Source organism: Sinocyclocheilus grahami, unplaced genomic scaffold (assembly GCF_001515645.1).
Source record: "Sinocyclocheilus grahami isolate Dianchi unplaced genomic scaffold, SAMN03320097.WGS_v1.1 scaffold47.1, whole genome shotgun sequence".
Classification (NCBI taxonomy): domain Eukaryota; kingdom Metazoa; phylum Chordata; class Actinopteri; order Cypriniformes; family Cyprinidae; genus Sinocyclocheilus; species Sinocyclocheilus grahami.
The window spans coordinates 3,220,810-3,235,125 of NW_015505226.1; the positions used below are offsets into that span (position 1 = coordinate 3,220,810).

At 39.6% G+C, this 14,316-nt stretch overlaps 1 protein-coding gene across 1 annotated transcript; it reads right to left on the bottom strand.

Annotated features, from left to right (window-relative positions):
- Positions 1-5,309: 5,309 nt before the first annotated feature.
- On the bottom strand, positions 5,310-8,595 carry LOC107582811 (ammonium transporter Rh type C 1-like). Its single transcript, XM_016268831.1, has 10 exons — positions 8,335-8,595; positions 8,013-8,205; positions 7,642-7,792; positions 7,410-7,557; positions 6,545-6,711; positions 6,318-6,455; positions 5,945-6,081; positions 5,683-5,807; positions 5,518-5,591; positions 5,310-5,387 (listed from the first exon to the last, which is right to left on the bottom strand). Exons 1-10 carry the CDS (start codon positions 8,519-8,521, stop codon positions 5,310-5,312), a joined length of 1,398 nt encoding a protein of 465 aa, XP_016124317.1. The 5' UTR covers positions 8,522-8,595.
- Between the last annotated feature and the right edge of the window lie 5,721 nt (positions 8,596-14,316).

A 14,316-nucleotide genomic window follows, 5' to 3' on the forward strand; every position in this document is an offset into this window, starting at 1 on the left:
TGAGTCGTAGGACTCAGTTGAATGAGTGTGCTGAATAGAATGATTATTGTCTTAATTAACTTTTTGTTATGACAGGAGCTGAATTGGGAGCTCCATATCTAAATCATCTCATTTACATCCACCTCTTCACTCATTAACATACAAAAAAGATTCCCGTTTCAATGAGAAAGTTTGGATTCCACCCTCACCACAGTGTCATCATAGTCTGATTGACCTGTTAGGCGGGAATCCCCTGAGTCTTTTTTTATTTGTTTGATTGCATGGGGCCTGTAGCAACTCATAATGTAATAACTGCACATAATGTAATTAAGTATTACATTATTATTGTAATAAAATGTTCATGATGTAATAATTTTCTCAAAATGTAATAAAATCTTGAGCTCATAATGTAATAACAATTATTACATTATGATACATTTATTACATTATAAACTGACCAAAAATAATGTAATGTTGTCATAATTATATAATTAGACTTATAATAAAGTATAAGCAGCCCAGTATAAGGGACAGTCAAAATATTTGTGCTGTTATTTAGCCTATGTGTATAATATATATATATATATACCAGTGGTGGGCCGTCAGGGCCAGCACAGCCTTCTCTGCTGGCCTAAACATTATCAGAATCACTGATTTATATATTATATATTTTTCCATGAATGTGTATTAAATTATTTCCAATATTTCTCTCGGTTGCACTGCTTCCAGCAGTGTATGTTTATATTAGAGCTTTTATCCAATCATATTTCAGCAATCGTGTTGCCAGGGTCAAAGAAATCTGCCTTAAGGCCTTCAGAATCCACAGTGCAGGCGTCTGTTAGCTTAAATCAATGGCAATGAAACCGTTGCTTTAACCAATCAGATTTCGAGTTGGCAGCACCAGGGCCATCTACCTGGCTAACGATAATGTCAGCATTTTCTCGTCATTTGATTGGATGGTCAGCGTAGTAGCTAGCAAACAGCATCACTGTAAATCATTTTATTAAAACTTAGTAAAACTTTTATTACTGTTTCTCAGGTTTAGATTTTTAGTGCATTTTGAAAAAAATATTTGCCTACCATATTTAGTCAATCTAAAAACAGTAGTCCTAATAACTGCGAAAAACAACCACACACCTCCTCGGCACCGGCTCTGTGAAAGACTCATGAAGATGAAAAACCACTACGGTTCCATTCTTCCCGGAAGTGCATGAGGAGGTTACTAAGTCTTGGAAGGCACCTTTTTCTGCCCGAAACAGACTTGGTGCCTCCTCCGTCCTCACCACCCTCGACGGGGGGGCGGGCCAAGGGTATGTGGACATCCCTCCGGTCGAGCGCGCGATTGCCATGCAGCTCTGCCCGCAAAGCGCCGCCGCCTGGAGAGGTAGTCCACGCCTTCCGTCCAGGGCCTGTAAGTTCTCGTCCGCTCTGACGGCTAAGGCTTACAGTGCTGCTGGACAGGCCGCTTCCGCCCTGCACGCCATGGCCCTCCTGCAAGTCCACCAGGCCAAGGCGTTGAAGCAGTTGCACGAGGGTGGTGCTGACTCAGGTGTGCTGCAGGAACTGCGCACGGCGACGGACCTCGCGCTGAGAGCGACGAAAGTCACGGCGCGGGCCCTGGGTCAGTCGATGTCCACATTGGTGGTCCAGGAGCGCCACCTATTGCTGACCTTGGCGGATATGAGGGAGGCCGACAAGCATCGCTTCCTGGACTCCCCGATCTCCCAGGCCGGCCTATTCTGCGAAGCGGTGGAATAGGCCGGCCTGGGAGATCGGGGAGTCCAGGAAGCGATGCCTGTAGCGATGCAACAGTTCTCCGCCGCGCAGAAGCAGACGGAGGCGTTTCGACATATCCTGCCCCTGCGGTCTGCTGCTGTCTCCACCCCACTGCTGGCGGCAGCCCCTCTGTCTGCTCGTCCGCCTCCGCCCCTGCCAAGCCCGTGAAGCGCCAGGGCAGGTGGCGTCCCTGACACGGGCGACCCGGAGCTCTTGGATCCTGCTCTTCAGGAGATGGTGACTGCACCACTCCTTCCCCCGGAGGAGGGCCGGGTGGAGAATCTTTTGTTCCCGTTTGTTTCTGTTCCGCCACTGGCTCTTTCCTGTAGGATGGGTTGGAGCGAAGGCTGTCTCCCTCCACCCTTAAAGTGTATGTTGCCGCCATTGCCGCACATCACGAGGCAATAGACGGTAAGTCTTTGGGGAAGCACGACTTGGTCATCAGGTTTCTCAGAGGGGCAAGGAGGTTAAATCCTCCGCGCCCCCACCTGTTACCCTCTTGGGATCTCCCCTCGGTCCTGACGGCCTTGAAGGAGGAGCCCTTCGAGCCTCTGCAGTCGGTAGAGCTTAAGTTTCTGTCATTGAAGACAGTGCTCCTCACCACATTGGCCTCGGTCAAGAGGGTAGGGGGACCTGCAGGCATTTTCGGTCGACGATTCGTGCCTAGAATTCGTAACGGGTATCTCTCACATTGTCCTGAGACCCCGGCCTGGATATTTGCCCAAAGTTTCCACCACGCCTTTTAGGGATCAGGTGGTGAACTTGCAAGCGCTGCCCCGGGAGGAGGCAGACCCAGCCATCGCTCTGCTCTGCTCTGTTCCGTTCGCGCTCTGCGCATTTACGTGGACCGTACGCGGAGCTTCAGGACCTCAGACCAGCTCTTTGTCTGCTTCGGAGGACAGCAGAAGGGAAAGGCTGTCTCCAAACAAAGACTTGCCCACTGGTAAGTGGAGGCTATAGTCTTAGCTTACCAGGCCCAATGGTTACCGTGCCCCCTCAGAGTGAGAGCTCACTCTACGAGAGGAGCGGCATCTTCTTGGGCATTGGCGCGGGGCGCCTCGATAGTAGACATCTGTAGAGCTGCCAGCTGGGCGACGCCTAGCACGTTTGGGAGATTCTATAATCTCCGTGTAGAGCCCGTGTCCTCTCGTGTACTCGCCTCAGGTAGGCAGTAACACTGGACCCACTGTCGATCACGCTTGCTGCGGCATTCCCCTCTAAGGACCGGATACGTGCGCTTTTCTGCTTCTCAGTTCCCCATGGTGAACCCTGTTGGAGTTCCTCGCGCACCCTTGGCGGTCAGGCATGGCGGAGCGCCAGACGCCTCCGTTCCGTCGCCACAGTTGCTGTACCACCGCTGTACGGCCGGGGAGCGTAGTCTCAGCTCCTCAGCGAAAAACTGATGTGCGAAACACGCACGCCAACTGTCATTGGCTTGTTTAGTTTACACTCGAAGGTGATTGGGCTCTCGGGCGAGATCCCAATTCGTCAGTCACGACTGACGTAACGTCTCCGTTCCCTCCTTCAGGGAACGAGGGTTACACAAGTAACCAAGACGTTTTCAGTCCTTAATGTAAAACATATTCAATCTTTGTTTTATTTACAACTTTTAATTTTTTTTTATTGTTGAACAGAAACAAGAATGCACTTTTAATCAGTTTCTTTCACTTTTGAATCCCTAAAAACCAATCGGCAATAATATGCAATTATTCAATTGCATGATACCAACAACTGTTATTTGGGTGCTTAGATTATTTACTTAAAATTGCTTATTATTTAATATTAGCCATTTGGAAGAAGCAGTATAATTTACAATTACACCAATATAAACTGCTTTATAATTTTGGCCATATAATGAACGCATCTACACAGCTAGAAATCTTTTTTTTTTTTTTTTAAATATCAGACATGACAAGCCATTGTAATAAATAAAAAAACATATACTGTAAGACTTCAAAAAGAAAGAGATATTCAACTATATGATACATGAGCTTTAAGCATCTCAGCCACTAGTAAGCAAACATTGCATAATGTACTACAGATACATCACAGATTACCAAAGAAGCACAGTACAAACACGATGCACTACTCGAGAATGGATACTAGTACAGGATAAGGAGAAGTAGAGGATGACTCACAAAGTTCACACAGAACACACTATTATATATTAAGTTGTAGAGCCAGAAAGTTAGACTTATCACTTAATAGTTTAAGTATTTGCTATTGACTGTTCAAATGCGGAGTTTTGCACCGTGTTGAGTATCGCGTTGTGTGTGTGTGCGCGTGAGAGACAGACAGGAGGATCACATCACAGTGGAGTCAGTCAGCTTTCTTAAAGGGGTCATATGATGTTGCTAAAAAGAACATTATTTTGTGTATTTGGTGTAATGAAATGTGTTTATGTGGTTTAAGGTAAAAAAACACATTATTTTCCACATACAGTACATTATTGTTTCTCCTCTATGCCCCGCTTTTCTGAAACGTGTCGATTTTTACAAAGCTCATCGATCTGAAAAGCGAGGTGTGCTGTGATATACCTCAAGCGTGTGACGGAAATGTTACGCCCCTTACCATATTGTGATGATGCCATATTGTGTCTTTTTACGTGTTGCGTTGCATCACGTCGCGTAAACATAAAAACCATGTCTGCATTTGTGATCGGAGAAATGACGGTGGCTTAGAGTGAGCGGCGGCGGCTTATAGTGAGCAAGGACGGGGGCTAGAGTGAGGAATGGCCGGAGGGCTAGAGTGAGCGGAGCCACATCGTGATGTAGACATGTGGGGGCATGGTAGAACGAGCTGTTTTAGGTAGGCGTGGCTGACTCTTAACTTTTATAAAGAGTATCTCTTTGGATTTGAGACTTCAGTCTTTGCAACTTTACAGATCTTCTTTATGCACCAAGAGATTGTAACACTCCAAAGAGAAAGGAAAAATTTAAATAGCATCATATGACCCCTTTAATCGCGGCTTGTGTACTGCAAATACATATGGGCATCATCACTGTGTCTGTCACGCGACTCTGTTGCCCTTTCGGGCTTGAACTGATGGTAAAACTAAGGACATTATTTACTGTCTTTATATTTATGTTGAAAGCTGAAGAAGAAGCTCGCAATTATGGAAAGGGGCGTTACATTTCCGAAGCGTGCTTGTGGTGTTCGGCCAATCACAATGCACTGGGTCAGCTGGCCAATCAGAGCAGACTGTGCTTGTCGGAAGGAGGGGCTTTGTAGAAAACGATGCATTTGAGAGAGGCGAGGCATAGAGGAACTAGAATAATGTACAGTATTTGAAAAGTAATGTGTTTTTTTGAACATTAAAGCATGTCAACATATTCTGTTACACCAAATAATAATCTTTAAAATAGCATCATATGACCACCTCTGTAATTTGATATTCATTTCACAATGCACATTTATCAATATAATTTTATACCATGCTAAAGGTGCTTTTACTTGTATTTTGTCACCTTGATTATGATGTAAATAAATGTTCCATCACACTTCCTATAGGAATTCATGAACACAAGTGATTTTAAACTTGACAGAATGTATACTCACACATCTGGTATGCCTCTTGCATGGTTCATGTTTTGGTGTCTAGATAGAACATTCTCATCCTCATCCTCAGGAACCTAAAAAAAACACCACAAATTCAGTTTGCCCCCTATTTATAAACCAAGTACTATTTTGACATAGAAATCCTCAAATGTATCAGTTCTATTTTACACAATACCATGTAGTTCATTTAAAAAACACCACTACCTCCCAGTAAACATCATCATCAAAGCAGTTGGCGTCTGCTGGGTCCCCCCATATTGGCAGCTTTAGTATCCCACCTGGAAAATTACACAACATAAAATGCCAGCTCTAATTCATATTTATCAAAACCCCTAAAGTAGTTAACTGTTTAACTTTATTTGCACTCACCAACCAAAGCTCCACCTACAAGGCCAAATGCTATTGCTACAAAAAGACCAGCTGCCTGGTAACCACCCTGAATGTTGACTGTCCTGTTAGCAACGGCATCCTTGAAGTCGAAAGTGTTAATCAACCTGAACCACAGTATGACATGTCACGCGATAGTTTGGTTTCATTTTATTTATGGTAACAGTACAAACAGAAGCTCCACACACACACACACACACACACACACACACACACACACACACACACACACACACACACTTACCCTTCTTTTCCATAAACTGATTCACTGGCAGAAGCTGCAGTAATTGCTCCAACGATACCACCTATAACTCCAGGCATTGCATGTAGGTTATGTATTCCACAAGTGTCTTGTATCTTCAGAGTTTTTTCCATAAAAGGCTGATAAGGAAACAAATATAAAGTGATTATGGTTACAAAAATGTTTATACTATCTTCAATTTAGATTTCAATAAGTTTGGACATTGTAAAATATGTTTGACAATTAACAGTGCATTATATAATACATGGAAACATTTAAAACCATTACACATATAGTATCAATACATAATATGCTTATTGTACTTCAATATGTTATTTTGAGCTTTTTCAGTACTATAAAACACAGCAAAACTCACAGTCAGAAAGAGATATCCAAATGTGGAAACAATGCCTGAACAGAATCCCACTATCAGAGAGCCGTATGGTGTAATCATGAACTCTGAAGCTGTTCCCATTGCAACACCACCAGCCAAGGTAGCATTCTGAATATGTACCTGAATAATGTCAATAAATTCTAAGGGTTATTTTATGAACAAAAAAAAAATTAAAGATCAACTCAAAATTTCACCAGAGATTTGATTACCATGTCGAGCTTTCCATTATTCTGTGAGATACTTGAAATGGCAAAGGTAGTGAGAACTGATGAAGCCAGTGCAAGGTAGGTATTTATAACAGCTCTGTGCTGGCCATCTCCATGATCTGCAATAGCAGAATTAAAACTGGGCCAGTACATCCAAAGAAAGAGAGTACCTGTTAAAGGAAGAGGGATGGAAATTAGGAATAATTCTGAATATTTTGATAGCCTATTGGGTACAACAGGCATAGGCCCCTGGGGTGAAGGACACTTTTGATAATATTTTATTCCAAAACACTAAATTAGCAACAAGCTATAGCAACACACAACTTTTCATCATTGCCAAAAGGGTGAAATTTGATTCAATCTCTAATTTAATCATTTTTAAAATGTTGCACATGTAGCTAATGGGATATTTTTTGAAGCAACAGACCTGTTCATAAGTTTCAATTTTCTTGAAGGTGATTGATGAAATTAGAAATGAAATTAGAAAGAAGAAGAAAAATAAAAAGAAGAGGAAGAAGGAAAAAGGGTAAATGGGGTTTGATTGGCAGAGGAGGAAAATGCAGAATACCTGCACTGTAATAAATTATTTTACACAAATGGGGGTTTATCTTACAATAGTTTAGGCTTTAAAATGAAAAAACATGATTAAATAGAAAATAGCACAGTTTTCTGAAGTGGTTATTTGAATCAATATGTACTTAAAACACCTTGGAAAATCAACAACACTTCTAGAGGCCTTTAAATTTACATTTTTCTTTTTCCATAATTATTTTCAGAAAAATTAGTGAGCAATTTGTATTGGGGGCTTTTGTTATGCCCTGCTTGATGCAACAGGGGAAACTAGCGAGATACATTCTTTACTACTCACCAATCATTGCAAACATATCAGAGTGGTAAACAGATCCTTGTAAATGCCTGCTTTGAGATAGCAATGGCCGATATAACACCCAAGATATGGTCAAACCATAATATGCTCCAAAAGTGTGGATGACCATGGAACCACCAGCATCTTTCGCCTATGCATGTATGAAATAATAAAAAATGACAAATTCCTTCTATGATGTTGGTAACTATTAGAAAATAAGTGGATTCAAACCTACATGTAGGAGTTCAAGAATGATATACTCTTCAACAGCAAACAGGGTGACTCCAAAAAGAGTAAGAACCATCAGCTGTACTGGGCTGACTTTTCCAAGACAAGCGCCATAAGCAATGAGACAGCTGGCCACGCAGAAATCTGCATTAATGAGGCTGATTGAAAAATGACAGTTCAATTCTTTAGATACAGATAAAAGATGTATATATTAATCATCACTTCAAAAATGGAACATGGAACTGCATGGAATGTCCTGTATCCTGTAGAAAGCATGTCAGTCAAGTGAGCTGTAGGGTAAAGGAAGCCTAAACATGAAGGTGCACATTTCAGTGATGTTTTGTAATGTCAATAAGTATATTACAAAAAATCAATTACTTCTCAACCCCAATTGTAATCTTCCAGTCATTTTCGTCGAGGTGATGAAACCAGCCTTGCATCAGCAGAGCCCATTGAATTCCAAACGCTGCGATGAGAAAATTGAAACCAACTCCACCAAAACTATAACGCTTCAGAAAGGTCATTAGAAATCCAAAACCAACAAAGATCATCACATGCACATCTTGAAAACCTGCGGTAACAGAAGAAAAGGAAGTACAGAATGTTAGTCCTTCATATATGATTTAGAGGAGATTAAACAATGCTATAGCAGTCAATTCAATAGATTGCAGCAAAACATTCTAGTATGTTAGTTACTCACTTGGATATCTATAGTAAAAGTCATTCTCTAAATTTGTGGAAATATTTTTCTTTCTTCTGTGTTCGATCCAGTGGGTGTCAGACTCCTCATCATAACGGATGAACACGCCAAACAGGATAATCATTGCAATCTGCCAGACAAAGCAGACTGCTGGGAGACTGATTCGAATATTGGTGTTTTTGGCCATTTTAAGTCTTGAAGATTTTCCGAAGAGAAGTTCAGGAGATGACAGTGAAATTCCTTTCTTCTTAATTTGGTCGGTTGCTTTCAATAGGAACATGTGACTCACCTTTTGTCATAAAGTTTTTATAGTAAGGTCTGGAGGTGTGTCATTACATCATTAAGTAGCCACTCCTACAAAGACATGCAGTACACACACATACTTATGACAAAAAAGGAAGAAACATTATCTGGGTTCTTGTGTATAATGTGTTGCTAAAAAAGAAATACTTGCCAAAAGTTCTGTTTACTTGTTTTCGTAATTTCCCTCTTGCATGATGTGTGAGTTTCTTCTTTGTAGGCATAATATTGTTGTCACTGATGCTCAGATAAAAAGCCCCTGTAGCATCAAGGCTTAACCCCTCATGTTTATGTCAAGCATGTGCAACATTTATATTATGGTATGTGCAATATTCAGGTAACTGTTCTCAAAACAGCATGCTAACATGACAAACCATCATTTCTCACCTTGATTGACAAGATCTTTCTTATGTCAGCTGAATACCATACCATCAGTAATTAGGAAATAAGTAATAACAAAGTAACAGCTATAAAATCAATAATACAATCATGACCTTCCTGTGATCAACCGTTAGTATAATTTATTTAATGGTATTAGTTATGAGGATATACAATATCTGGTTGTAGCAAACAGTTAGTAACGGCTCATACTTCTATTGCCAAAATGAATTTGTTGATAAATAGAGTTTTATCTTATCTGAATGGCTACATGACTTATCTGATTGTACACAATGTTTCCCCAGAAGGTTTACAAAAAGACACAGAACCTACTTAAACGTCAATTCCTGTCACACATAATGTTTTATTAGCTATGAAGGCACACTGTTTGTCAGTTTCTTTATATCTGATGAAATGCAAAAGACAAATCCTCCCAGATACTGAAGTATTTGTTTGTTTGTTTGTCTTTTTTACCCAGAAAGTTTGTAATTTATTATAGTATACTATTTTATAAGCTCATAACTGTTATATGTGAATGGTTGGTAACACTTTATTTTGATGGTCACTTTTGAACATTTTGTTGACAATAAGTAACACTACACCTACATGTCTACTAACCCTCGTTAGAGTATTAGTAGCCTATCTACTTAATATCTGCTAACTATTTATTGTGATGGTCTCCCAACAGACATTCCACTGACTATCAGTAACTTTGCAAATATATGTCAACTTAATCTAACCCTAACAGTCTACTAGTACTTTACTAATACTCTAATGAGAGTTAGTAGACATGTAGGTGCAACATTACTTATAGTCAACAGAATGTGTTAAAGGGATCATCAAAATAAAGTGAAACCTAATGGTTTACTGATGGCATATTCTTTGCTTACCTGCAAACTGTCATTGGTTTATATTACTTTGCAACTCTAATTGCATGGTGACCACAACAACAGAGAGATTAGTAACTTTATCACTAAAAAAATTCACATTTTTGGGAAAGAAAAATAAATGATTACAATTATTAAAGTATTGTCTTAAAGTAAATATAAAGATGTTAAGATATCTAGTTTTTGTTCTGTGATTTAATAATACATGCATCCGAGGGTTAACTAAAAAAGGCTTTGCAAGACACACAAAAAATTTCAGTTGAGTAACAGTCAAGGTGAGGTTTTGTAAGATTTGTACGTTGGGAACCATCCCTGAAGGTGCAATGTAGACATCTTAGTGAGGCACACCCATATAACTAGTCTGCCAATACATGTACACATGTGACACCTGCAGTTTCGTTCACCTGTGCAATTTTCTATTGAATTACCAGTAGCCAACAACAGTACATGTGATTGAATCACTTTGACATTATGCATTTGTTTTACTGACAGTAAGTACACATAGGTTTACTTACACCTACATATTTACATCTGTATACTTACAGATGCCTAGAAATAACTCTATCTAATGCACAAATATACAGATATGGAGAGTAAAGAGTTGGGCTGTGGGGAAAAAAATCTAAAAAAAAAAGTTTTCATTTTATTTACTTGTACGGTAAATATGTAAAAACAAAAATGCAGAAGTACATATCAAACAAGCAGTCAGAAGAACAGTTGAACAGCACTTATAGTACTTTGCACTTTGAAAAAAAAAATGCTATGAAGACTTCTCTTATCTCCACCAAAGAAATGATAGTCAGACTATTATGTTAGTTGTTATGTAAACCATTAGTCAACACATTCCCTGTTCAGGGTCAGGCCACTGTGTTTACAGGATATATTCTTTGACGCTGCATTCCAGTTATTCTTTAAGAGCAAGATCTGTAACGATGAAAGTGACAATCCATTAGTGATAACAGATGCCTATAGACCACACCATTCCAACCATTTTTTGTTGAACACCACATGGTATTGCACAACCTTACTGGAGGATTGAAGTTTCTGCATTTATGTCATTTGACCTCATTATTACACTGAACAAAATTATAAACGCAACACTTTTGTTTTTGTCCCCATTTTTCATGAGCTGAACTCAAAGATCTAAGACTTTTCTCAAATATTGTTCACAATTCTGTCTAAATCTGTGTCAGTGAGCACTTCTCCTTTGCCGAGATAATCCATCCAACTCACAGGTGTGGCATATCAAGATGCTGATTAGACAGCATGATTATTGCACAGGTGTGCCTTAGGCTGGCCACAATAAAAGGCCACTCTAAAATGTGCAGTTTTATCACACAGCACAATGCCACAGATGTCGCAAGTTTTGAGGGAGCGTGCAATTGGCATGATGACTGCAGGAATGTCCACCAGAGCTGTTGCCCGTGAATTTAATGTTAATTTCTCTACCATAAGCCGTCTCCAAAGGCGTTTCAGACAATTTGGCAGTACATCCAACCGGCCTCACAACCACGTGTAACCACACCAGCCCAGGACATTCACATCCAGCATCTTCACCTCCAAGATCATCTGAGACCAGCCACCCGGACAGCTGCTGCAACAATCAGTTTGCATAACCAAAGAATTTCTGCACAAACTGTCTCAGGGAAGCTCATCTGCATGCTCGTCATCCTCACTGGGGTCTCGACCTGACTGCAGTTCGTCATCGTAACCGACTTGAGTGGGCAAATGCTCACATTCAATGGCGTCTGGCACTTTGGAGAGGTGTTCTCCTCATGGATGAATCCCGGTTTTCACTGTACAGAGCAGATGGCGAGGAGTGGACCAATATTCCACAGGCCACAATCAACAACCTGATCAACTCTATGCAAAGGAGATGTGTTGCACTGCATGAGGCAAATGGTGGTCACACCAGATACTGACTGGTTTTCGGACCCCCCGGACCCCCCGATACAGTAAAACTGCACATTTTAAAGTGGCCTTTTATTGTGGCCAGCCTAAGGCACACCTGTGCAATAATCGTGCTGTCTAATCAGCATCTTGATATGCCACACCTGTGAGGTGGATGGATTATCTCAGCAAAGGAGAAGTGCTCACTAACACAGATTTAGACAGATTTGTGAACAATATTTGAGAGAAACAGGCCTTTTGTGTACATAGAAAAAGTCTTAGATCTTTGAGTTCAGCTCATGAAAAATGGGGGCAAAAACAAAAGTGTTGCGTTTATATTTTTGTTCAGTGTATTATTATGTTTACAATTATTATGAATTGTAAATGCCAACTTAGCCTTGTAAAAATGATAAGTTATCAACATATACCCAGTTCCTATAAAACGTGGGCCTAGTATTGCACTGCTTTTAGTCTCTAAAGTATTGAGTGGGCATTTGCGAGAAGTTGGTGTCCTTTTATTTAATCATAATCCATTTTTCCCAGTTTTTAATTGGCAAGAATATAGTAGATTATTGACTCTTCCTTTTTCCTTCTGGCTTGTTAAGGAAGTTTGTCTTGAAAAGGGTGATCATTACTTGCTTTTATGTTGTTAGATACTCATATGATTGATGTTTTTCCACACACACACACACACACACACACACACACACACACGGGACAGTGTATTAGCAGTGTATTCTTTCCCATAAACAACAGTAAACAGGAACAGGGGCTATCAAGTGCCAACAAGGACAAATTATGTTCTGTTAAAGTAATTTATACTATCCCCTCTCTTCCAAGTCTTCTAAAGCATTTGATAAATTTGTATGAGTGAGAGGCCAAAATGAAAGAATTATTAACTGATAATCCTGCTTCCTGTCATACCTGTTTTTTTCAAACCTAGTGAGTTGGTTAAAGATCTATTGAAATGTGTGATTCTTTCAGTTTCGTCTGGCTGCATTCCCACTTCTAGCTGTAATGCAACTAATTATGATTATACAAAAAATTATAATTATGAAAAAAACATAACACATTACCATGAAAAACATTACCATGAAAGTGTGTTGGCCAAAACTTATGTAGGGTTTGTTTTATTAGAAGTCTTAGATGAATTGTGCATATAGCTAACAAATGTTATAATTTTACCTCAGATAAATTACAATTTAAAATATTCCAAATTTCATTTACCAGAAATTCTAGTTGTGCATTTCAATGAGCACAACTTACTTTGTTTCTTTACCATGTTTAAAAAACTGAACAATGTTTCCCTGGTCTGCACAAGCCAAAAATAAATAAATAAATGTTCTCCAACACTGACACCCAAGCAAAAACTCTCTAAACTGAGAGGGTGTTTCTTTACCATGTTTAAAAAACTGAACAATGTTTCCCTGGTCTGCACAAGCCAAAAATAAATAAATAAATAAATAAATGTTCTCCAACACTGACACCCAAGCAAAAACTCTCTAAACTGAGAGGGAAAATACCAACCTTGACTCATGAGAAGTTGTAATGATTCATATGAGATGGTGGAATTGTCTGTATCCATACAAGATGGGTCATACAAGCCAAGACTAAAGCTGAGCAGGAAGTCCGGTTCCTAAAATGAACCCTGATTGTAATAGGGAAAACGCCCTATAAATGTCACGTGTTTATATTACGAACCAATCTGGATATAATACAATGTCATCATCTCATTCAAGTTAACATGAAAGCATAAGCAAATACACTGTGACCTATAGACTCTTTCTGGTTATGGGAAAATCTTAAGAATGCATCTCACCTTAAGTCATGTCACAGAAAATTATAAATTGGAACCACAAAGAACTTGCTGGCACTGTACCTGTCAATGTTACAAAATTAATGTGCAGTATATTGGGCTGTACAATTCATTCTTACTGTAAGGTTCAGCGTATCTTCAACCAGGAACCATATGAAGAGTTTAGATGCAAAAGCCTCTAAGTGCTATCTGAAATTTTCTTCTAAAATTAGCATTTTTATCAGGCTCCTATGTTTAGGTTCAGTAATTTTACTTTAATGGTAACGTATAGGTCCTTTTCTATGCCATTAAAGTGAAATAAATGAACATACATATAGGAGCCTAATAAAAAAATTTCATTTTAGATGAAAATTTCAGACAGCAATTAGAGGCTTTTGCATCTGAGCTCTTCATATATATGTTTCTAGAAAAGATACACCGGAGCTTTTCTATCATTTATTCATTAAGTTGGTCTAAAGTCTCAGTCAATGACAGAGCTTGGATATATGACAGTTCAACTAGACTTTCTTTTGAAAGATATGATATTTTGTAAAAGATTTTGACAGTTTCTGGCTAATGAAAGCCAGTGGGGTCCAAAAGAAGAGTCGACCTTTTTGACTTACATTGCATGGATAAAAATATACACTTTTTTTTTTTTGGGGGGGGGGGGGGGGGGGGTGTCTTCCTTTCAGGGATTTCACAATTGCCTCATTTCCTTTTTTCTCCAAGAGA